The sequence below is a fragment of the Scatophagus argus genome, chromosome 22, assembly GCF_020382885.2.
Source record: "Scatophagus argus isolate fScaArg1 chromosome 22, fScaArg1.pri, whole genome shotgun sequence".
NCBI lineage: Eukaryota > Metazoa > Chordata > Actinopteri > Scatophagidae > Scatophagus > Scatophagus argus.
In genome coordinates this window covers 1,160,007-1,186,244 of record NC_058514.1, presented here as the reverse complement: position 1 = coordinate 1,186,244, position 26,238 = coordinate 1,160,007, and the positions used below count along the sequence as shown (strand labels likewise).

The 26,238-nt window shown below is 44.4% G+C and overlaps 1 protein-coding gene across 8 annotated transcripts in view; it reads left to right on the top strand.

Annotated features, from left to right (window-relative positions):
* The first annotated feature begins 4,841 nt into the window (after positions 1–4,841).
* Positions 4,842–26,238, top strand: part of grip1 (glutamate receptor interacting protein 1) — a 39,432-nt gene continuing 18,035 nt past the window's right edge. For 2 of the 8 annotated variants that reach the window (XM_046379080.1, XM_046379072.1), the window contains exon 1: positions 17,184–17,587. In XM_046379080.1, the coding sequence (XP_046235036.1) occupies positions 17,452–17,587 (136 nt within the window). In that variant the 5' untranslated portion in view covers positions 17,184–17,451. Of the gene's footprint in view, positions 5,314–17,172; positions 17,588–25,074; positions 25,184–26,238 lie in introns of those variants that run through there. The other 6 variants (XM_046379079.1, XM_046379075.1, XM_046379074.1 and 3 more) reach the window with 5 other exon arrangements.

Here is a 26,238-nt window from a genome sequence, read left to right as displayed (position 1 = left end):
TATTAATGACTTTAGGAAACAACCTAAAAGGTTTTAAACAGTGTGTGACCTCTTAATTTGTGCACAGATTGATGACGAGTCTGTGGGTGTCTGCGTCTCTGTGTTTTTGCTCTTCTCTGAAGCACTGTGGATGAAGTGAATTGAATTGCTGCTGAAATAATTTAGCTTCATAATCTTCCGTTGATATGAATCATGGCCTGCATCACCTGCAGCAGGTGTCTCTATTCAGACTCCTCACTGAGAGCGACTTCCTGTTTACTGGATGAATTAAAGTGAGAGAGAATCAAATACAGCCGTTTGATGCTCCTCATCTCTACCTCTCTGTATGCATTCAGAGCTATACTGAGCACATTATCCTCTGCTTAATAATGAATCACCCACACGCGCACACACACACACGGACATAAAAGTACACACAGTAAATTCATACATGCAGCAGAGACTCAGGATATTCAGGATGCTGTTGTTGTTTATTCATGCTGTTTGAATGCTTTGTGTGTATATGTGTGTGTGTGTGTGCGTGTCTGTTGAGTGTGTGTGTGAAATGAGTCACAGATCAGTTGAGTGGGATGTTTACAAACCCGCAGGCGCTCTCTCTCTCTCTCTGTTGACACATAATGCAGCCACTGACATATGCATGCTGAGATTCGTCTGTGTGTGTGTGTGTGTGTGCTTGTACTTCTATCTTTGTGAGAACCAATTTGAGTTTGAAGGAATTTTTGGAAGGTGAGGACATTTTGGCTGCTGTTTGCTTTCAGAGAGACCTTCAAAGAACCATTTGAAGGTTAAGACTTTACGGTTAGGGTTAGAATTAGATTTATGTTTGTGTGTGTGAGGTGGTGTTGGTGGTGTCTAACTTATTTTGTAGGGGCATAAATCCGTTTAGATATCCACATTGTGGAGACTCACCTGCCCTATGAAAGTCCCTGTAATGTAAATTATTAATTTTAAGGTGAAGACTTGCTTTAAGATTAGAAATTAAGATTAGAAATCAAACCAAGTGTACGTAATGTCCTCAGAAGTGATGGAAAGACGACTGTGTGTGTGTGTGTGTGTGTGTGTGTGTGTGTGTTAATGCATTGACAGCATTTGACAGTAATCTATGAAATGAGGCTCCAGCTGCACCACAACACTCGCAGTCTTCTTCAGATGTCTCGCAGGAAACGATCTTGATTATGATTGCAATGACGATGAAGATGATGATCATACAAAATATGATGAAGGTGGGATGAATAAAGATCTGCTGCACTCCAGTCTAAGCTGGCAATAGCAGAGATGACAGCCAGGATGGGTAGGATGATGAAATCAGTGCAATCATAAAGAAGAAGAGGATGATGATGACGAGGAAGATTATTTTGCTGATGACTGTGACGATGATGATGAACGTGTGGGTTTTTTATATGAAAGCCCAACAGAGCGTCACAGCGGTCGTCCAGAGTCACGAGTGAAAACACGAAACATGCAACAACAGATCTCAGAAAGTCACAAAGTTAGAGAAACAGACAGCATCCAGTCAGACGGAGGCTTTTCAGCTTCTTTCTGAAGCAGAACATAAGTCTGGAGGAAGAACCTTCCACAGCGTCACAACCACCACTTCAAAGACCAGGACCGAAACACCAGGACCCCGTCCATCTGAACCCAGTCTGTGGTTTAGGTTTAGAACAAAAGCACTTTGGTTCATAAAGTTAATTTGTGTACACGGGACAGAATTTTCCATTTTTCACTCGTGCCGACTGTTATAGAAGAAAATGGACAATTTGTGGCCATGCACACCAGTCCTATTAATTAAACCTGGTCGCTGTTTGACAAAGTGCCAGGATGCTGCGCTGGAAATTCAGGCTTTAATGTGATGTGTTATAAATGAAATGAAATCTGGTGGGATTTAAAATAGGGTATGCAAATATTTTTAAATACTTTGAACAGCTGTAAATAATTGTATAAATATATTGTTAAGTTCTACCAAGAGCCTGAACATAAAATCTGTAACATATGGACAAAAGTACACGGACATCCCGTCCACACTGTGTGACCCCTTGGAGGGGCCCGACCCCTCAGGCTGAAAACTGCTGAGCTACACTGTAGCTTGCTGTATAATGTAGCGTCAGTAAAGCTTTTAGCTTAACTTTTAGCCACGTCATGTGTGTCTGATACAGAAACTGTTACAGAGAAACGTTACACCTGAGCGGACGTCAGCGTGGACTGTTTGAAGCCTGAGAGAAGAGCTGCTGTGCTCAGGTGAGACTGCAGTCACTCTGAACGTACTGATAAGAGTTCACGAAGCGTCCAGGTGGACAAACGCGTCCTAACTCGCTCATTTCCAATCAGGCTTCGGTGTTTGCTGACGTTCAGACCTTTCTGTGGCTCTGTTGGCTGACGTTGGCTGTTTTGGACTCCTGAGAGGAAGTGGAGCATCACTCAGTTTGACCAGCTCATTCATTCTGTCGAATCCAACAACCAAAAGTATGAGGAAAAAGGGGAATGTGAACATCTGCATGTCCTGTCTTTTGTGTCACTGTAAAAGTGTCTTTGGAAGTGCAGGGACCTTAACCAGAATTAAAAATAAAATGAGTTGGGTTTCACTGTTCACCCACATGCCATCAGTTCATACAGACTAATTCTCCATTCATTTAACCTGTTAATCAGGTTGTAAGCTTAAATTTTCAGCTTAATGATTAATTACAATGATTAACTGGACTGAATTGGGTCTGAGTGGCTGCAGGCGTTCACCACGTCTGTCTCTCTGACTGTATCTGCTTGTCTCTCTCCTCATATTGAGGTCAGTCTCTGCTTTTTGTCTTGTAGCCTGCAGAGACTCATTCTTCCACTTCACCGCGTCTTTTCCTCCACCCTTCCCTCCACAGCTCCATGGGGAGGAGAGATGGATGCTTGTCATGTTGAAGGCTGTCAGACCATCACTGATGCTGCCAGACAATTAATCAGGTGTTTAAGATCCAGTGGTTTGGATCCAGTTTGTTGTTCAATTAATTATTCATTCAGTTTTGTTTGTTTTTTTTAACCATCTGTCAAACCATCAAAACCAGTCAACTGTAAAAGAAATCCAGTAAAAGAAAGAAAGTGTCCAGTTTTAAAACACTTTCAGGAATGAATGAAAGTGAAAATGAAAAATCTTTATAATGAAAAATTAAATAACTTTCATTCGATATCCAAAACATATAGATTTACTTTGCTGTTGATAATAGTTCAATGCAATCCTTATAATTTTGCTCTTGTAGTCTGTTTTTGATTTGATGTGTTGAATCATCTCCAAACCACTGACCCTCCCCCTCCACGGGCCAGACTAAAAACTCTAAATACACGTCAAATAAACGTTTTCTAAAGATGGTTTCTTCATTTAGGCAGTTCTTATCACGCTGATGTTTGTTCAAGTGTTCATTTTTCTGATCAGTTTGGTTTTAATTAGTTTTAATTTGATGCCATAAAAAGGGGCGGAAACATCTTGATTGACAGCTGAGTGCTGCTCCTGATTGGGTAAGACCAAGGCTCCACCTCCCGATCTCTACTGCACAGACTCTGGCTCCAAATGACATCACCAGAACAAGATGGTGCCGCTCATATCAGGGGTATTTGGCTTCACTTTTGTATAGCGAGAGGAAGTGGAGACACGTCGGCCATCTTTATGTATGTTAATGGTCCTGCTCTGATCTTTCTGCTCCATGTACTCCATGTTAAAGGTGAGAGGTCACGAGTCACAGAGAACAAATGTTCCTGTTACCTGTCAGTCGGTCACTTAGCTGCTGTGCTGTGGACGTGTTCTGTGATGTCAGTGTGCCATCACCTGCACGGCTTTGCTCTCCACTTTGACTTCAAAAAACATTAAAGACTGAAATTTGGCGGAATTCCCCTTTAATCTACAGCCAGGTGGAGGGCTGAATTCCTCAGAGGCGAGTCCGGACAGGAGGGGGACTTCACATACCTGTGTGTGTGTGTGTGGCTTCCAGGTTAATATGTCTGCTGACTCATTACTGTAACACAGCAGACTGTTAATTCAGACAACCATGTGTCTTTACAACAGTTTTTGTGCATTTTGTTGTAACATGTTTTATTCTCCTCACTGCTGGAGCTGAAAACACGTTTGCTGGTACAACACTGAGTGGGATCATCACCATCCTCACTGCCCATTTCAAAAATAATGCTGAGAAATCCTTTCTTAATAACACCTAACAGTACATTTGTTGATTGCACTTTGTAACATTAGTCTGTATGTGCTTTTCAAATGTGCCTTTTCAGCCTGCTGGATTTAACTTGTCTTTTTTATTTATTAAATGTATCCCTCAGATAGCCACGTCAAAATGTAATTACTGTCACCACCACAACTGCTACTGTCGTCTGAAGTTTTGTCTCATGCAGCAACAACTGTGCACAGGTGGACACGTGAGACTCCTGACCACCTTGTTTGTTTATATCAGAGGGTGAAATGTTTTGTCTTTTTAAATCACACAACAGACACATTTCTTTCATCGAGACAGAAATACACACAACTTCATTGCGTGTTGTACGACAAACTGGTAGCCCATCGCTCGCTTTAGGTGGCCTGCAGCTGAACTCTGATGATATATTTTCTATTTTCTCTCGAGCTCCTGTAGTTTGAGTCTATCTTTGTCTTGTATCGGCTGCTGGGAGGCTGCTTGGGCGAGTTTTATTGATCCCATCTCTGTATTCCCCCTACGTCTGTCCACCAGACTCCCTCCGTCTCTCTGCTGTGAATGAATGAAGGCGCGTGCTCGTCAGGCAAATCACTTAAAGGGCTAAAACGGAAATGACCAACGAACACCTGAAAACAATCTGCCCAGATTTAAGAAGAGTTTGACGAGAAGCGAGGCTGCTGCGGGGTTCGAACCGATGACCCGCTCGGGGCTCCTTCACGGTCATCACGTCACCCTCCCTGCCGCCCTGCCCACTAGCCTACCTCTCGCTCACACTCCTGCTGAGACCACGGCGAGGCTCGAGGGGTAGAGTTACGGAAGGGGGAGGGGGTGGAGAGACATAGACAAAGAGAAGGAGAGGAGAGAGAGAGAGGGGTTCGCGTGCATGTGTGAGGTTGAAAAGGAGAGAGAGGGCGGCAGAGTGAGGTAGGCTCCGAGTGCAGGGGGAGGTGGATCCCTGTGTGGTGTAGCAGCTGAAGCTAAAGCTAACTAGCCATGTTGCCGTCGCTGCTGCTGCTGCTGCTCATCCCGCTGCTGGTGGTGTGTATCTGCTAGCGGGCCGCCCTGGACTCCCTATCCGCCTTGAGGTGCATCATGCCCGGCTGGAAGAAAAACATCCCGGCCTGTCTCCAACCGGACCAGGAGGGAGGTAAGACCGGACCAGACCGACCCGCACGGGTTCATACCGACCGGCGAGTGTGTCCCTCCGTGTGTGTTTTAGTACGTACTTGTGTGTGTGTGTGTGTGAGAGAGAGAGTGTGTGTGTGTGTGTGTGAAAGAGAGTGAGTGAGTGTGTGTGAGCGCGTGTACTAATTATCGCCGGTGCAATCTGTGTGCAGCGTGGTTTGGCGCCGCCGGTAGAGCTCGCGCAGACGGTGACAGTCTTGAAATTAGTGAAAGTTGGTAACTGATAGCGTGTGAATGTGTGTGCTGTCCCGTGCTAATCTGACGCAACGGGTGAGGTTACAGTGACGTTACGGTGATTTCACGTTATGGGCTACTCGTGTGCGAACGTGTTTGCCATTAAGAGCGATCACCGGTTACCGTTACCGAGCAGCGGGGCGAACTTAGCAGGGCTGCTAACAGGCTAACCAGCGCTTTCAACCGGGCGAGGAATAACGACTGGCGCTGGTCAGCCGGGGGTCTGCCCTTGTGTGTGTGTGTGTGTGTGTGTGTGTGTGTGTGTGTGTAACGGCCGCCGTTACCGGACGGCAGCAGCCCCGGTGTGTACGGGTGTTACAGTAAATTGTGTGACCCTTCAGTTTGATGCCGAAGGGTCAAGTGGTGAAAAAGCACCGACGGTTTGACTAAACGTTGACAGTTGAGGGTTTAATGGTCCACATTCAGACCTGTGCGCTGCCGGCACCAGCCTCTGCTCTCACAGCCGCTAAAATGTGTGACTCTAACGGCTTCTGGCAGCACATAGCAGCACCCATTAGTGTTTTCATAACACCCCTCTAATGATATAACACAGCGCTGAATGGTGGGGTGCTGGAGAGGGCCTACAGTGTTTTAATCCTCTGTGTAGTGGAATATGTTGTGTACTAGCATTTGTGTGGTGGTTTTAGTGTATTATTAAACAGTGCAGCATATAAGATAATTAAAGGACACAAACAGTTTTTAATTGACAATAAACGCATGAAACCCGGCAGCTGCTTCAGATTTATGAAATTCTTGAAGTAGTTATTACAAACTGCTGCGATGCACCGACTGTTGAGACAATAACTGCAGAAGTTAGTCCATGAATCAGTTAGACTTATAAACAAAACTAATTGGCAACCATTCCAGCAATCAATTAATTGTTAAAGCCATTTTTCAAGCACAGCAGCAAATATTCTTAAAGCCTCTCATATACTCCATATACTCCTCTCATATACTGATTCACTGCTATTCTACTGTATATAGTATTTTTTCTATTTTTCTATTTTTATCCTTATCTTACTGTATTTAGTACCTCCTGTGTTCTTAGTGCTAGGTGTCTGTTTTGTACTTGAGAGCAAAGTCTAACCGGATTCGAATTCCTTGTTTGTACACACAAACTTGGTCAATAAAGCTGATTCTGATTCTGAAAAGCTTTTCTCTGTTTCAGATCAGTGCTGACAGAATATGTTTGGGTTTGATTTGGAAATGCTGCCTTAAAGGTGTGTAGGATTTAGGAGGCTCTGTTGGCAGAAACGATAAGATAACGCCCACAATTATGTTTTCATTAGTGTTTTATAGTAACTGCAACACCCAACATCAGAGCACGACTTCCTGTGCAGTCTGAGCAAAGAAAATAACAATTGCTATAGCAGCAAACAAATAAAATAAAGTAAATAAGTAACGTCACTTTGGGAAATTGTGCTGGACACCTTTTCAACATTTTTGGACACGTTCTAGACCACAGTGTTAATCATTTAATGAGTGAAATAATTAGAAGTGTAATAGATGGTGAAAATGGTCACAAGTGTTCGTGATTTACAACACTTGTGCTGAAAATGTGAATCTGTCAGGAAACCACACACTAAGAGAGAACAAGATGCAGATAAATGAAGCTGATAATCCACAGACACGTCTTCACCCACCAAAACTGTACTGGGGTCAGTTATTCTCCTTTTACACGTGGTGTCAGGTTCAACAAACCATTTTTAGCTCACGTTTACAAGGTTTGAACACTACAAACTGTACATGACTGCTCCTGCATGTGTGTTCTCGTTTGTCCTAATAGACAAATAAGAACATGTAAGTGAGGAGCACCTGTACGTCCTCATGCTGTTAAGGCTGACACCAACAGAGCACTTCATTTGGTACCCATCATGTGAATGGAAACATTCAGTAGCGTAAAACAATCAAAGACATTTTCAGAACGTCACAGACTGTATGGGTTGTAGCTGCTGTGGCTGTGGGCCAATCACACGTCGCCATTAAACCAAAGAACCCCTGCACTGATTGGCTGAGAACAAAACCAAACAAATAGTTATTTTTTTCTAGTTCTGGGTACGAAAAGGATTGAATGACTGGAGACGTTTTGACACTACTTGGTACTTGGTTGTTTTAGTCGATACATACAGAATCCATCTATGTAATGATTATAACATGGGTTAACTGTAGCTGACTGCACTTAAACTAAACTTAGATGGTAAACACTTTTCAGATGGTTGAGTCTTGTCACTCAGTCTTGGATACTGTGATGCATAACTTATTAAAGTCTTATATGGGCTAATGTATTATTAGGTTGTCAGTTACACATTAAAAACATTATTTTACCTGAGTCATGCTGCCTTTCAGCTTTCAGCGTCAGCGACTAAAGTATGAATAACATTTGTCACATGGTGCAGAAGGAGATGTTTATTAATGTTTATTAAATTTCCAGCCTCGTTTACTCAGTTCATCGTGGTTATTTTGGACAGCAGATATATTGTTAAACTGTCTAAGATCCTGAGGCTGTTACATGTCTCTGTCACAGGTGTTTGGTTACTGTCTTTACTTTTAATTGTTTTGTTCTTCTTTCAGTTGACTGATTACTTCTTTACTTTATGAAATGTCATAACATTTTGAAAAGTACTAATTACAAAGATGTACAACACAAACAAACGGTTTCACCTTTGGGTTAATCGGCTCTTTTGCTCGATTAGACCAGCGAGATGATTTCTCATTGATCAGAATGGTCGGCATTTAATGTTGTGCTGATTGACTGAATGTTGCAGCTCATCAGTCTGCTGTCAGTGTGTGTGTTTAAAACATGATTTGTGTTGGCAGGACTCAGCTCAGTTGTCCAGTGCAGTGCAGCACGGCTGTGAGGATGTTCGCCGTTTTCTAAGCCGACCTGCTTCAGTCCCAGAGGCTGTTAGAAAACACATAACACAGTTGATTCGGTGCTGTGTTGTAAACCTGTCTGTGGTGCTCATGGAGAGATAATAATAATCTAATCCTCAGGTGTGCAGCTTCCAGCTAAACTGTGGTCAAAGTGCTTCATAGCAGGATGCTGGGAAATAACAATATGTTGAAATACTAAGAGCCTGACAGTAAAACACGGAAACAGCAGCACGAGATGGAAAAGATCAGACGACCAAAGGCGGGAGAGTAAAAATAGATAACAGGTAAATAATAGATACACAAACCGTAAGAGACACAGTGTACGACTGTTACTACTGTAGTACTGCGTATCGAGTAGCCACATATCATGTACTGTAGTGGGTCTCAGTGGGCTCCAGCTTGTCAAATTACAAGACGTTAAATCTTAACACGTGAGTTAAAAAAGAAGATTTCACCTCCTCACCTCTCCGGGGGGCAGGAGGAGCTGGAGGTGGGAAATAACAGATAGAGAAACTGGCAAGATAGTAACTGTTAATTAGACTTATTTTGCAATGAGACTGACTCGTTTTATGTATTCCACGCAGTGTTTCTGGGTAGTATTGTAATTTTCCTTTCCCAAATGAGGCTTTGAAACCTTCTTTTAGAAAGGCGTGGATGACCATAGAGACGACCGCGTCAGGTTCACGACCCTGATTTCTTACCTGGCAAGTCCAGAAGGGACCAGCACCTGTCTGCCTCCAGGCCACAGTGAAGCGCGAGCTGCTGGTCGACAGGAGCGTCCTTCTCACAAACGTCCTCACGTCCTCGGCTGCAGTGAGTCTGACGACAGCAGTTTCCTGAGCAGAGAGCAGACGTGGTCATGGACTATCTGTCTGTGGTTTCTGAAGGTTCATGCTTAAGCCTGGCTTCTAAATGGGTAGTTTGTATTATTCTTGAAAAATGACTTTACATAACAGATCATCAGGCTGGCTGAGTGCTAGAGCACATTCTGCTGATTAAGGTTTGGAATGCAGGACTTTTACTTTCATAGTATTTTTCAAATTGTGGTACAAGTACTATTGTTTAAAGATCCAGTGTGTAGGCTTCAGGAGGATCTGCTGGCAGAGACAGAATATAATATTCATGTTTTCATTAGTGTTTAATCAGCTGAACTGAGAATATTTGTGCTTTTGTTGCCTCAGAATGAGATTTTTATATCTACAGAGGGAGTAGCTCCTCTGGCGGGGTCTGCCATGTTTCTACAGGAGCCCAGAAAAGACAAACAAAACACTGGCTCTAGAGAGGGACTTAATGTGTGTGTGTGTGTGTGTCTCAGCATGACATCATCCCTCCGTTTTAAGCTTTTTTACTTAGACGCAGAGAAAATGGCTCAAACTCACACACTAAGACACACAGTAATACACAGTGTCACAAACTGCTCTTTTTCTTCTGCTGCCACACACACACACACACACACACACACACACACACACACACAGTCAGGTCTGCTTCAGTAATCCTGAGGACAAAGATGAGCAGAGTTCTGACATCAGCACCTCTTAAAGGACAGTGTGTGTGTGTGCGTCTGTGTGTGTGTGCGTGTGTGTGTGTGTGTGTGTGTGTGTGTGTGTATCCAGCTTAATGTATTATCCCTATCGTCTCTGACACATTTTGCCAAGTGACTCTCTCTCTCTCTCTCACAATGACTGTGGAACAAACTGCTGACTGTGTGTGTGTGTGTGTGTTTCACGCTGACTTTATCCATTTAAATGTGTGTGTTTTAAGTGTGTGTGTGAGAGAGAGTTGTGTAAATATTGCGTCACACAGTATATCACTGGACTGGTTCTTGCCGCTCTGCCTACATAGCCAAAAGTATGTGGACGGCTAAATGTGACACGAGTCTGTGGTGGTTGAGCATGTGATTCATTCTGTAACAGCCGTCACTCTTCTGACTGCAGAGTCTGGGTTTGTGGCGACCATGCAGAACAGATGGGATGGGATCAAACTACAGACGTTACACTTAGTCTATAAAATGTCAAAAACTCATCAGTTTCCCAGAGCCTCAACTGCTGTCTTCAAGTTGCCTCTTTTGTCCAGCCAGCAGTCCAAAACCCAAACCAGAAATGACCAGAAAAGTAGAAGTTGCTGATGTGTAAGAAGCTGGAACAAGCAAATGTTTTGTGTGAAGAAAAGAAAGAGCAGACAAACACAAACACCTACCAGCACCTCACTGATTCATGTCCTCTTTGTTTAATCCTCACAAAAAACAAAGTGTAAAAATGACAAGTTTATGGAGGGTTGTGTGCCATGTGGCTCTGTGTAATTAGTGAGCTAATTATGTCTATTTACTGACAACTAATCATTTAATCTGAAAACAAATCCAGAGATTTATTGAGAATGAAAATAATCTTCTGTTGCAGCTCTAGCTAATATCTTTGCTGGCTCCATGAGGAGTGAAAATAACTTTATAAAATAAAGTTTTGGGGTGCTTTGCTTGCCGTAGTGAATCGAGGTGTGTGCACATGTAGAGTTTTAGTGATGTTGTCTTTTGTTTGCTCCTCCACATCGTTCTTTAATAGTTTAGTTTATTAATAGTTTAATTGATGTGAAACATCAGCACAACTGACACGACTGACTGATGAAACCACTGAAACAGGAGCAGAATTTTGAATCCTTCAACAGGAAACAGAATCTGCTTTTACTGTCCTTCATCTGTCACACACACACACACACACACACACACACACACACACACACACAGAGCCCTGGGCAGTGTCCAGGTGGACTGCCAAGCTGCTGGCATCATACACATACACTCATTTTCTACTTGGATAAGCCCAGCATGGGCACACTGACATACAACGCTTACACTATTAATACACTTTGACACGCACACACACACTCACACTCACACACAGTCCAGCAGTTGGTCTGGTCTGACACTGAAACCTGCAGAGAAACGAGAGTATTTCCACTCTATTCTCTGATCTGTTTGTATTGTCCTTGAGAAGCTCACAGACGTGTGTGTGTGTGTGTGTGTGTGTGTGTGTGTGTGTGTGTGTGTGTGTGTGTGTGTGTGTGTGTGTGTGTGCATGTGTGTGTATGTGTGTGCGCTTGTACCGGCTGCATCCTCAAGATAACTCTCTGTCTGTCTCTCTCTCTCTGAGGTGGAGGAAGGTAGAGGAGGAAACTAAGTTTTCGCAGCCTGACTCAAAGTCCACTTTAAAGCTGTTTTTTCTCTCGCGGAGTCAAAGACTGTGGAAGTGACGGGATGCCGTCCGCTGCGAATCTGACGTGATTATTAACGCTGGTGCTGACAGTTGGAGGCTCACGAGCGGCTCGGAGAGGAGGAGCTGTTTCCACTTCATGCAGAGGTCTTCTGATGTGCCAAACCACCAGCACCAGTTTGTTTCCTCCTCCGCTCAGCTGTGAAGGAGCTGAAACGGTAGATTGAAGGGAATCAGATTGTCCCCGTGTTTGCAGGTGCTGTGAATAAAGTTGTCTTCAGGGGGCGCTGCGTGCAGACTGACGAACGTCCTCAAGTGATGTCACTTGAGCCAGCGTCGTTTGAATACTGTGAAACAAAGTCGTGAGCTGAGCAGACCTCTTTGGCTGCTTCTTACTGCCGTTTTACGTGTTACTCCTGGGTCTCCCACCCAGCGGTCAGCAGGGGGAGTTGCATTCTGGGTAACATTGGCACCAGGTTCAGACAAGGAAGAAGAAGTTCTCCTTCTGCTGCATTCATTGGGATCATTTTCTTTGGACCTTTGTGTGCCCAAAGATTAGATTTAGTAAATTCCTAATTGGTCTGAAGCTTATTTGGAGAAGACACTTGGAGCAAATATGTATCAGTACAACACGACATTTTTAGATCACATGAAAAACCACACTTTTATGAATGGTCAAATCGGGATTTTAGAAAAATTAGGAACTTTGTAGGTTTGTGTGTGTATGTTTGTGTGTGTGTGTGTGTGTGTGTGTGTCCATTAGGAATCAAGGTCAGTCACTCAGCAGTCCATTAAGACCATAGATTCACTCCTCTCTGCCTCTTTTGTTCAGTTTGTTTGTAGGTCTCGCTGTCTGTCTCCTCTGCCTCAGGCTTTATCAATCATCATCTGTGTGAATGTCTGCCTGTCTGCCTGTCTGACCCAGTGACTCATGGGTATTTCTTTTAGCAGGACTCGAACCTCTGAAGTGTCTAAAATTTGTGGTTTTCTGTTCTGTCCATGGTTCTGAATGCAGCTGATGCCTTTGAAGGTTCCTCTGAACGACCAGCAGGGGGAGTGTGAGGATCAACAGTGTGTGTGTGTGTGTGTGTGTGTGTGTGTGTGTGTAGCATGGAGAATCAGATTAAACACACACATACACACACAGTGACGAGGCGTCCAATCGTGTTACAGAGCTGCAGAGGCTTGAGAGTGATATGCAAATGAACCCACACTTGTCATTTTTAGCAGCGAGGCTCACTCTCTCTCTCTCTCTCTGACTTTACTGTCAGCGAATGTGACTCGACCATCTGCCCACCTGTCAGTGCTGTCAGCGTGAAGCATCCGTGAGGTGTGCTCATGGGCTGCCGAAGCCCTCAGGGGTGTCTGACAGGCGAAGGAGGCGGAGCTAATGTAACCTCACCACACAGACCAAGATGGAATGAGCTTTGTGATATTCTCTTAGTGTGGGGGCTTCTGTACCTCGTGCTACTGAAGGTCGACCACTAATTAACTGTTTAGTTTTTCTCCTCGTGTCAAAGCGTCCTTGAACCCTAAATTATTTGTGATTTGTGTGACTTCTAGAATGAATTAGCTTTGCATAAGAGCATCAGCTCCCAGGATTTTATTTGATCTTGTTTGTCATAAAATGGCAGTAACTGATATTCTAGTGATTGTTTAGACAACAGTATGATATTTGCTGACATCAGTCAGTCAGTGCCATGATATGATTTCATTGACACTGTTGAATCAGGGCAGCTAACGTTGTTGAGACGCTGTTGAGTCAGATGTCCTGCCAGGTTGTCTTCTGTTTGTGTTGTGTTTGCTAAACTTGTAATGACTCATCTTTTCTTAATCCAGAATATTTCAACACGTCTGATTTAATCCTGAGATGGGACTAAATATTCTCCTCACTACATGTCTGGTGCCGAAGCTGTTTGAATGTTTAAGGATGAAGAAACTTTGCCTTGGGAGTTTCAGAATACGGGAGTGCCTTAAAAATGCTGATAAAGATCAGTGTTTCCATTTTGCTTTGATCATGTTGGATCACTGAATCAATATATTGATCCAGAGATTAAAAGGAAACCTGTCAAAAACATCTCCAACAACTGTTCTGTTGGACATCAGCATGTCCGATGGATGAAATGTAATCTATTTAAGCTGCTCACCTGTTCAAACACACACACACACACACACAGCTTGACTGCTTGACTTCCCACAGCTACAGCTGAGTTGGATGCTGGCAGTAAAGAGGTTCAACACAAATGAACACACTCGGTTCCCTGTGTGTGTTTGTGTGTCCTGAGGTGTGATTAAACATGTCCAAGAACAGACAGGAAACACACACACACACACACACACACACACACACAGACAGTAAACCTCTCTGAACTTTGACCTCTGCAACTGACAGAGATGCCGTGATTGACAGCTGGTCTGCAGGGTGTACGGTGACAGTCAGGAAACTGTGTGTGTGTGTGTGTGTGTGTGACCTCTGAGCCCTGTCATGTCCTGACAACTCTCGTATCCCACGATTCCATGCTGCCTGACAGACGGAAAAATGCTGATGGAAAAATGACAGACAGTAAACACACACACACACACACTAGCAGTGATTACAGGGAACTGAATAGTTGTCTGTGCTCCTGATTGGCTCAGACGGGTGTGTGGGCGGGAACTCGATGCCACTGGCTTCACATCCTCATCACTACTGCACAGACTCTGGCTCCAAATGAAGTCACCAGAACAAGATGGCAGCACTCATGACCGGGATATTATGTTTTCAATTTGTCCAGTTACCAGAACGACAGGAAGCTCAGTGATTGGACAGTTTTTGTGATGTCACAGCCGCCCCACAACACGTGGGAAGTCAAAGTCTGGTGTCACATGTTCATCAGCACATTCATTAATGTTATCAGACTTAAAATGGAGTGTGTGAGGTGACCGCTTCAGAGTTCAGTTAACACCTTTTAAAAAAGAGAAGCCAATGAACTACAGTAAAGAGACAAAAGCTCCAGTGTGAACTGAAGCGTCAGATGTGAAAGGAGTGTTTTGGTATTTAAAAAGCTGGCGAGAATTGAGTCTTTTTGCTGCTCACAAACAGATCAACCTCTTTGATCATACTGGAGATGAAACACTCGGTAACCTGGTTAATCATCTTCATGTGTGAATGATCAGAATATTCTGGTCACAGTCTGCTCTCGGCGGACTGCTGGCTTCTCATTTCCTCAGCCAACATCCTGGATGAGCTGCCAATGGAGCCTCGTTTGGGACTGGGAAAGGAGGAGCGAAATGTAGAGCATCCAGTGTGCAGTGTGGGAAAGCACAGATTATCCTGCAAAACATGATGCTTTTTGTGAAGACGGTTTAGGTTAACTTTTCTGTAAAGGTTTGGGACCTTGAGCACATGAACACTGCTGTCATCACCAGTCTCAGATGGGTGTTTTATGGTTAACAAACTTTGTTCCATCAGATGGGGTGATTACTGACACTTGTAGCATCCCAACTGTGGTCCCCTTTTGTCCAATCGTTAACCTCGGGTCTGTTCATTGGACAGTTATTAGACTCAGGGTCTGTCAGGGCCTGGAGATTATTGCACCTCACAGGGCTGACTTGTAGCCTCATTAACGGCCCACATGGGGTCCATCTGGAGCCAAACTGTGGTGCCAACCCATCACTAACCCATGTGGGGTCCACATGGACATGTTGGTTGGGTCAGCAGCTGACTGGGCTCAGCGAGACAACTCTTTATGTCCTCTGTCTTATTTTCAGTAACGTATAGATGCATTTCTGTGTGTGTCATAGCGTCGGGTATTTCAGCAGAGGTCAGATGTGCGCTCAGAGACGTTGTGGTTCAGAGTGGCAGATACATATTGTATCAACAGTGCTGCTATCAGGACTGATATATTCACTGTTAAAGGACTCAGATCAGGATGTGGGCCATCTCAGAGCTTTGCCAAACACACTGACCAGATGCAGCTGTCTCTGCAGATATGAGTCCTTCTGTTCCCGGGCAGATCCCTCAGTGTCAGGAAGCAGCGTTTAATGAGTCGTACAGTTTAATGTACCGGGTTTATGGTCAGGGTGAGGAGATGGCTCTCGGCTGAGCTGTTGTGGACTTGGGGTCAGGGTTAGACTTGGACGGTTTATATTTCCCAAGTGGATCTTCCAGGAGCAGCAGGAGAATGTTGTCAGGGTCATTTAATTACAGTTTCGAAATGTTTGTGTCTCATTTTTCAGCGTAGTTTTTGGATCATTTTGACGCTCCAGCTGCTGCTTTGTGCTGCTTCCTGTCTGAGTAAACGCCTCCTCTGCTCTCCTCTCTCAGTGCTTTTCATTGGGCTAACGGGGCTCCTCACAGACCAGTGACAGTGGAGGATTTGTTTTGCCGACTGCAGCATCATTTGGGAGAGACACAGGAAAAACACCTGATGTCTGATCGCTGCTGCTACACACTGATAGAAAGAACTTTGTGATTATTTTTAAAATAAAACATTTACTTTGCCTGTGAAAGACTGTAGACGCAATAAGTTGGTTTTATGTCAGCGTGCAGCTGGACAGGAGACAAATTTGGACTTCATTTTACCTTAATGAGCCAAGACTTGAAGCAGTGTGCTCTGATGCACCTGGAGTACACCTGCGTGTCACTGGAGTGAGGTCTGTTTGCTGTCTGATTCCTCCTCCTCCTCCTCTTCCTCGCAGGCTGAAGGACAAGAGGAAACAGAATTAGATGAATAGTAAAGATCCCAATTCTTCTTCTCCTCTCCTTTCCTGTTATCCTCATCTCCTTGTCTCCTATGGTAGCTTCCTTCTATCCTTTTCTTTATTCTCCTCTTTTTTCATCCTCTTCTTCTTTCATCCTCATTTTCTCCAGTTTTTTCTCCTCTTTCCTCACATTTCGTGTCATCCTCCTCTCCTATCACCTTCCCTCGTTTCCTTTCATCTTCCTCCCCTCACCTTGTTTCATCTCCTCGTTTCCTGCCCTCCCTCCCAGTTTTCAATTACAGACCACTCTCTGGAATTCACACACACACACACACACACATGCCTGAAGAGCTCCCCTCCCCCTCGCTGGATTAAAGTGTGTGAACGAGGAGGAAGAGGAGGAGAAGGAAGGAAGGATGGTAGGAAAGGAAAAATGGAAAATATGAATAGAGAAAGGAGGGAAGGAAGGGAAAAGGGAAAATACGAACAGTAGAATAAAGGAAGCAAGGAAATGTGAGAGAGGAAGTGACAAAGGGAGGAAGGAGCCGATGAAGGAAACAAAGCTCGTCTCTTCTCTGCTGACTCTTCAAGTGCACATTTACAGCACACACGTTCACACACAATGGAGTGCTGAGATGGAGGAGTGGTGTGTTAGAGGGCGAGAGCTGTGAGCAAGCGAGTGTGTGTGTGTGTGTGTGTGTGAGCTGTGAGCCCTGTGATTGGCTGAGCCCGGCTAGATGCACCAACAGCCGAAAGAAGACGGGAACAGAGGAGGAGAGGGAGGCTGCAGATAGAGCAGGGAGTACAAAGAGCATGTGAGTGAGTGAGAGAGTGAGTGAGAGTGTGTGTGTGTCTGGTACAAGCTAGCTAATGCGTGTGTACATGCATGTGCATGTGTGACATCCAGAGGTGTGTGTGTGTGTGTGTGTGAGTGAGTGTGTGTGCAGAAGCAAGTGAACGAGGAGGAAACCTGATCTCCCCCCCTCCCCGTCTCTCTGGAATAACGCTTTCCGTTAGCCCTTGTCGCTGCTGTAAGCTTATAGCTTAGCCTGGCCCGGCCAGGCTCGGCCCAGTTTGGAACTGGTGTGGTGGTGGTGGGGGTGATGGAGCGGTTCCTGGCCCTGCTGCGCCTGCTGGGCAGGAGGAGGCGAGGGAGGAGGTACCGGGCGGATGACGATTACCAGGAAGGCTACGAAGACGTTTACTACTACACCAGCAAGTACAACACACACCTACTGAGTGAGTGAGTGAGTCCCATAGAGGAGCACTGAGAGAGAGGGGGGAGAGAGGGGCTTTGTTTTATTGTCCTGCTGGAGGAGGGAGTGAGGTGGAGAGATGAGTGGAGAGAGCCAGAGGAGCTTATCAACAGATTATGGCACTTCAAGTAGCCCTGAGTGTGTGTGAGGGTGTGTGTGTGTGTGTGTGTATAAGGTCTTGTATTATAGATGAAGGTCGTTAGCAAACGCTGCTCAGTTACAGTGCACACACACACACACACACACACACACACACACACCCTCACACACACTCAGGTATCCAGGTGACAGAGGGGCCGGGTGGTTTGTGGGTAATAATAAGGGAGGAAGTGTTGACTGAGGAAAGGAATGTTGACAATGTGGGGAAAACACACACACACACACACACACACACACACACACAGTGGTTCCAGCTTTAACTTGCTGTGTTGGTTTATCACAAACTGGTCTGATTGTCTTGTTCCAGGTTCTCGTCTGGAACAAGACAAAAGCAGGACTCAGAACGGATCATCGCTTCACTGAGGAGCTGAATGTTCTTCACCAGTTTGTTATTAATTAAATCACAGGTTCAGCTGTACAAACGAGGCTTTTTGCCTGTGGCGCCACAAGCTTTAATTAGAAAGCAAACCTAACCTTTAATTAATATTAAAGATTAATGATCTTATTGTGACCCAGATTCCCTGCCTGCCTCGCCTGAAATAAAGAGAAATAAAGAGCAACTCTGCCAGCGTCGGAGGAAACGACTACACTCTGATAAAAAAAGCAGACTCATTAAAGGCTCCCTGTGGAGTTTCTGACCACTAGAGGTGCTATAGAGCAGTGTTTTTATGAGTGGGTCTCTGTTTTATGCTAACAACTCAGCCGATACGTTCAAAACCTCAGTTTGTGACCCATGACTTTTGTCTGTTTACAAGGAACCTCCAGGGGGAATCTGAAAGCTTTAGGGAAAATCAGTTTTCAAAAGTTGGGGTAAGTTTAACACACCCACATCAGGTGTGTCCGCCGACACGTCTCCACTTCCTCCTGCTGTACGATATGAGTGAAATGAAATAAACTGAGTTTATCCAGCGAGCTCTGCAGAGCTCTGCTTTTAGCTTGACCCCGCCGGGCCACCGTCTCAGATCACATGTTGTTTCTCCGCAGAGCTCAGAGGGAGTTGTGGTTCGCTCGACAACATGCTCTGTCTTGTAGCTGTCACCTGTTTGGTCTGCTGTTTAAACTCTGCTTCTCCACCAATGAAACCAATCAGCTGCACGAACAAAAATCATTCATTCAAGTCAAGAGAAAAACCTACATTTGTTTTACCAATAAGATATATAAATTATGTCCTTTGCAACTAGTGATCATTTGTGATGATTATTTTCTTGATTAATCAGTTGTGTGGTCAATGAAGTGTCAGTAAGTAGAGAAAGATTGGGACCACTTACTCTGGACTGAAGTCACTTTGGGCTATAGGAAACTAGAGAATCCAGTTTCATAGACTAAATGATTAAAAACAGAAATAATGGCAGGTAAAGCGAAAATGAAAATAGTCGTCAGCTGAGACTAGATGAAATTCAGGAACTGAACTGAACCGAACTGAAACAGGACTCGAACTCACCGTCCACTAAACTGTTTACGCTGATTAAAGTGTTTGTGAACTTTGTGAAGGACTTTGTTGTGCGTCCTCGTCGACTCACATGTTTCTGAATGAAGTGGACCAGCAGATTAACTTCACTCCAGGCTGTTTTTCTGTGAGGAAAATCCCTGTTTGTGTACATTTCACGAGCATTGGTGTGTAGATGTAAATGTAAATTTTATTCCTGAGTGGAAAATGGCTGCGAGTGGCAGAGCTGCCAGCAGACCAGCCAGCCAGCAGTGAGTGTGTGTGTTTAGCACAGCGTGTGATTCTATATGAAGGCAATTAAAGGCTGGTTGACTGGCTTACCCGGACACACACACACACACACACACACACACACAGAGTCATGTTTTCATGTTGCCTGATTCTAAATTCTTAAACCAAATGTTCAGGCTAAAAGTTGATGATGTTTGTTATGGGTTTTTGTCCCCACGTGGTTCCCTCTTAACTGTGTTGGTTGTCAGTTGGCATCTGAAACTAAGATTCATCTTAAAGAAACTCCTGTAACACTGATGGGCATGACAAACCTGACACCTATTACCCACAATGCAACTGGACCACTGACAGTACAAGTGGCCTGCTGGCGAACTCTCCGTCAGCCATGTGGACACACCTGCCTGTTGTGTTGGCTTTGGAGCAGAGCTTCTGGTGCTTTTATAATTTGTTTTAAGCTGCTGCTTTGAGTTCTCATTTGGAAATGAGCAGAGGAGGCAGCCTGGCGTTTCACCTCACAGCAGGAGGGTCCTGACAGGTAGATGGGACTCATGGAAACGCAGTGAACAGGTGTTTGGTGAGGCAGTGGACGGTCCCATGTTTGGACCAGCTGGGACCCCTGGTTCAGATCATGTGTTGGCCAAACTGTTGGTTTGTTACCAACATGTCTGATCGTCTGACTGCTGGTTGTGATAAACAGAAACTGTTCTTTAAAATACAAACACGTTTTTGTTGATGAAATGTGATCTGGTTGGTTTTTTGGGATGTTGTTAGGGCTTTAAACCACATCAGGTGTGTGTTTTGATCCTGGTTTACATCTGCATCACTTCCTCTATATGCAAAGAAACATGTGCATCACTGCATGTTTAATATACACAAAGAAGAAATAACTTAACGTACAACATTTGAATTTACAAAAAGGTCTGAATAGTAATAACAATAATACATTTTTTTCATAGAATTTGTTTGAAAAAGTTTATAAAGTTTCTCAACTCACCGAACTGAGCAGTTTTTAGTGGAGTCTGGCGACGCCTCCATCAGTGATGTCATCTTTCAGCTGCTTCTCCGCCCGGCTGCCATATTCTCTCTCTGCCTGCTCGATGATCTCATTACGTGTCTCAACATCATGAGGCATAAATTTGCACATAAATGAGGAGAAATGACTGTTGCACAGAGTTCAGACCAGTGCAGTTCGCAGCAGTTGACATAGAAAAACGTGCTAATTAATGCTTTAAATAAGGACTTCATTTGCATAACCGGTCCTGTGTTCGGCATGAGGGAGATTAAAGATGAAAACGGGCGGCTGAAGGACGCCTCGGCTCTAATTTAACATTTTGTTTGTGGTTTTTATTAAATTCTCTCCTGATTTGGCTAAAACTGAGTCAGTAAAAAAACAAAATATGCTAATCTGTAAAAACATCTTTCTTTCCGTCTGTTGCTGGCTGCCGTCAGCAGCCCTGACACAAAGCAGACACCACACCCACTCGTTTTGTACTCGTCACCATGTGTGACTGTGTCAGACTCTGCTGGCATTCAGGCCCAGCGCTTCCACTTTTCCGTTTGCTGTGATTCGATTGGTGCTGAGATGGAGGCGGCGTTCGTCACTGCTGAGTTATCTCCACTCACACACACACACACACAGACACACACACAGACACACACACAACCAGGGAGGAAAAGTAGAGCAGAAATATGCACAAGTTCACCTTAATTAATCGGTAAGCGTCTCGGGATTCAGAGCACTTTCCCCTCATTATTGGACATGATGTTTAATTAGTTCTCCTAAATGAAAGAACAACTGCCTGTTTTCTGTGCTAATTCCTCCTAAACCGAGGAGTTCAGCCTCGCTATGTGGAAAACCTGTGGTGCTGGAGAGAATCAAAAGTGTTGTGTTTCGCTCCTCTTTGCTTGTTTCATTATGAAAGAACAAGTGATTTCTTTCCAGGATTAATACACACACTGAGACAACACGTCTCGGGGTGGAGACAACACGTCTCGGTGTGGTGGACGGTTGTCATCAGTTTTTGACATGATTACAATGTTTGACTTCTTCTGTGACCTGCCGACCTCTCGGGTCAGCTGGCCTTCGAGTGGGCGAAGCGGCTTTTGCTTTTCATGGTCCTAATTCAGGACAGATGAAATAAAAATCCATTTGTGTCCTGCAGCAAAGACTCATGAACGCTGAAGGATGCATTAGAGCTTATTGGCACTTCAAGTGATTATTTGACCTGATGCGACTCGGGTCAGAATGGCCCAGTTCTCCTTCTTCAGCATCACAGTGAGCCACTTTAAGTACAGCACAGTACAAGAGCGCAAAATGACTAAAACTGATTCCTGTATTACCTGATTATGAGAACTTTGGCTTCCTTTCTGTAAAGGAACAGTTCACCCAAAAGTAGAAATTCAGAAGCCACTACCTGATCACCCCGTGATGGTGGAAAGTCGTCATTTCTGGAGCTTCACAGCCAGACAGCATTGCAGCGTTCTGCTAAACAGCTGAAGAATCTGTCTGTGGACATAAACAGAAAATAAAACAACAACTGAAAATAGTCTCAAAGTTTTGCTGTTTGAGGAAGTTATTGAAACTTTTAATGAAACATAAACTCTAATTATGAGGCTGGTTTGGGTCTTTTCATTTGTTGACGGGAGGAGAATCTTTGGGGGTTTTGTAGAAATCCAGGTTTGTGTTTCTCAGCGGGAGGGAGGCTGGTCTGAGAACAGCTGACGTGATGATTTGAGGTGTTCTCGGTCTGTTGATTGCAGTGCTGTCAGTTGGTCCCATCTGGTCCTCACACACATGAAAACTTGTGAGTCTGCCTCCGACTGTTAGCACTAATTAAAGGTTTACACGTCCTTCCTCTGCTCTTCTTCTGTGGAACAGTGTTATTAGCACTGTGCGTGTGTGTGTGTGCGTGCTTACATAAGGAGATGTCATGGTGACTCAAACCCACGTGTTTAACTTTGGGCGGTGGGTGTTGACATGCACGCACACACACACACACGCACACACACACAGGATCAGTGTTATACTCTTATTCTTATTTATTTTGAAAGTGCTGGAGGCTGTGATGGTAACCTGTAGTGTGTGTGTGTGAAAACCTCTTTCATCTCTCAGAATCAGTCTTTGTACGGTGCACGGCCGCTCTCTTCCCTCAATTATTCATCAGCCTGTTTCCATGGTAACAGCTGCAGCCGTGTGTGTGTGTGTGTGTGTGTGTGTGTGCGTTGGGGGCTGGTTGATTTGACAGCAGTAAGATGGGCTACATCGGCTCGTTGTACTGTATCATAACATCTGATGTGCATACAGAAACGCCTGTTCGACCTCTGTGACTGTAAACAGGAAGCAGTAGTACCGCAGTAGAAGTACTACAGCTGGTGACAACACAAGTTTTTACTGACATTATTTTCTCCCTCTCAGGGAACCACCTGCTCTGGAACTTCGCTTGTGTTCATTTTTTCAGTATTTTCTGAATTCAGGGTCAGTTTGTATATCTCATGTAGTACCAGTACTTTCAAGTACCTGCTATGTTTGAAAAAAGTTTTGCCAGGATTCCCATTTTCCTTCAGCAGCACAAGAAGGAACAACTTTTAACAGTTTTCTTAAGTTGTATATTCTCATCCAGGATGTGACGTGTGTGTTTGCTGTTTTTGTACAACAGAAAGAAAACATAAGCCGGTGTAGAGAATCTGGTTCTGACTGCTGGTTCTGATCGAAGTGGTTCTACCTGTTTTGGCGGGTTCTGACTTCTTGTGTTGTTACCGGTTTTGCTGCAACAGCAGTAGTACTAGTTGTAGCAGCAGTAACAACACTCTTTTCAGCACCAAAAGCTGTTTTTGTTGGTCATGCATTTATTTTAGAAACAGTAGCAGTTTTTGTTGTTTTTGGAGTATTAGCAGTAGCAGTGGTAGCAGTAGTAGTAGTATTAGTAGTAGAAGCAGAGGAGGAGACTTCATGTCTGAGTATCCACGTCTGCTCTTAAAGTTTCTGATCTCCAGTACTTCAGTAGAAAGATGATGTAACAGCAGTTAAAAGTCGATGTAGCAGTACTACAGACATAAATACAGTGTACTGCGATGGTGATTTCCTGCTGTGCTGCCATGCTGTCTCCAGCAGGGGGCAGGAAAGGCTCAGAGTGCAGCTGTTGAGCTGTATGAACAGCAGGGGGCAGCAGAGATCAGAGCAGCGGATCACATACTTCAGTTATATAATAAATTCTTCATCATCATCGTGTGAGAGGCTGCAGACGTGTTTCATATGAACATAGCATGCTGACCTGCATTCTGCTGCAGCTATGGTAACATCACTGTTAATACCTTTAACACACACACACACACACACACACACACACATACTAATCTGCTGTAATCTGCTGCTGGAACACTGACCCACATGTCAGACTTCACTACCTGCTGGACCAGGACACGCCCTCCTCCAGAGTCAGCCAATGACGTGACAGAGGACAGAAGTGCTCTTTTCTTATTGGCTCATACACTGTCAGGAAAACAACAATAACACTTTGGGCTGTGTTGCCTTGAGTTAAAACACTGTAGTACTCACTTTAAAATCCTGTACTGTATACTGTGTACTGTATCCTACTCACTGCTGTAGCTTTTGACAATATTCTGTCTGAAACTGATCACAATAATACCAGCTCATAATCTATACTACTTGTTACAACAAAGTACTTTAAACATCATAATGGTACAACACATATTTACTCTACTGGCTGTTATAAATACTGAACACAAGCAAGTACTTGAAGCATAGTACCTGAGGAGTACTATGAGGAGCAGTAAAATGTCGTCTGAGGAGTAACCCCAATGATGTCATAGTGATGTCATCAGCTCAGCCTGCACTGGGAGACTACAAGTTTTAAACACAAGCACAACTGCATGTACTTCTTCAAAGTGCCTGTGCTGTTTCCTTCTTTCCTACCTTCACATCCTTTCTCCCTCCTTCCCTTCTCTCTTTTGCTTCTGTTCGTATCTCTTTCCTTCTTTGGTTTGTGTTTTTCCGTCTTTTCCTCCACCCTCACCATTTCTTCTCTTTTTTATTTTCTTTCCATTGTATTTTGTCGTTTACCCCTTGATTTTTTCCTCCTTTTTCTTTTGTTTTTTCTCCCTCTGTATTCTTTCTTCCCTTTCCCTCCTTTCCTTTTCTTTCTCTTCTCCACTCATGAATTATTCTTTTGCTTCCTTTTAGCACCATTTATTTCCTCCATTTATCTCAATTCACTGCATTATGCTTCCATTTCTCTCCACTTCCTTCCTCCATCCCTCCATCCATCCTGCACAGAAACACATTATAGACCAGCTGAGGGACACAGCAGCCTCCCTCCTCCCTCTGCCTTGCCATCATCCCTCCATCACCCCCCTCCTCCTCGTCCTCTTCATCCTCCCATCTGCGCAGACTCTGCCTCCCCCCTTTCCCCTCCCCCCTCCCTCCTCTGCTGCCTCATTTTATGGAGGAGCTTCACATCTGCAGCGCTCCCTCTCCCTCGTTCCGCCGAGCCTCAGGAAGCGTCTCCGTGATGGTTTCTGCTTGAGGAACTCGTCTGTCACTCAGTCGCTCGCACAGGAGGAGGAGGAGGAGGAGGAGGAGGAAGAGGAGGAGGAGTAGGAGGTGTAGTTTGTGGTGGCTGAATCTGCATGGCGCTGGAGGGGGAGGCGACGCTCGGCTCGGCTTCACCATGATCGCTGTGTCGTTTAAATGTCGCTGCCAGATCCTTCGCAGGGTGAACAAAGGTAGAGCGACACAGAGAAACACAGAAGGAGAGAGAGAGAGTGTGTGTGTGTGTGTGTGTGTGTGTGTGTTTGTGCGTGTGTGAGATGGAGAGACAAGCATGTTTGCATGTCTAACATACGTGTGTGCGTGTGTGTGTGTGGCCGGTCGAGACTCATTTGGTGTAAACTGCTGACATTGAAAAGAGAGAGAGCAGGTTGTGTACGACCAGCTGTGTGTGTGTGTGTGTGTGTGTGTGTGTGTGTGTAACACTGAAAATGATCTCCAGATGGATTATTCAGTCGATTGCTGCAGGTAGCTTTGGACAGGAGACCTTCAGACTGAGTGTGAGCGGGAGAGAACGTGGCATCGCATTTTCATGAATGTAACATTCAAGGTGTGTGTTAACAGGACAGAGTGTGAATGGTGTGTGTGTGTGTGTGTGTGTGTGTGTGTGTGTGTGTTCAGGACCTGAGCTCTCTCTAATGCAGTTTGACTCTTCAGGTGTTTGTTTTGAAATACTGTGAGGCTCTGTGGATGAAGTACTCGTAGTCTTGTCTAAAAGTACTACAGTGTAGAAAAACTCCAGTACAGGTAAACAGCGGTGCAAAGTACATTTCCTCAAGTCCAATTTTGACATACTTGAACTTTACTTGAGTATTTCCTTTTTATGCTACTTCATACGTCCACTCCACTACATTTCAGAGGTAAATAGTTTTTCCTTCACTACATGTATTTTGCTCACATAGATGCTAGTTTTACATTAGAGAAACAGGGAGACACCAGAACAGTCGTGATGGATAAACAGCATGTCAGGTAAGAGGAACAGTGTGTGCTTTTCATTGTGGGGTGAACTGTCCCTTTAATCCATAATAACATAAGTTGAAGTCATACTGGTTTTATGTCTGAGAGGCTGAACCAGCAGATTTATTAATGATGGTAAAGTCTCATTGCAGGTCATATTCTAATGAACCAAGTGCTCAGCTCTTTCATTGAAGATAAACTAAAACTAGTTTAAGTCCTGCATTCAAAATTTGCTATGTGCTACAAGTATAAAAAATAGTCTAAATATCTGGAA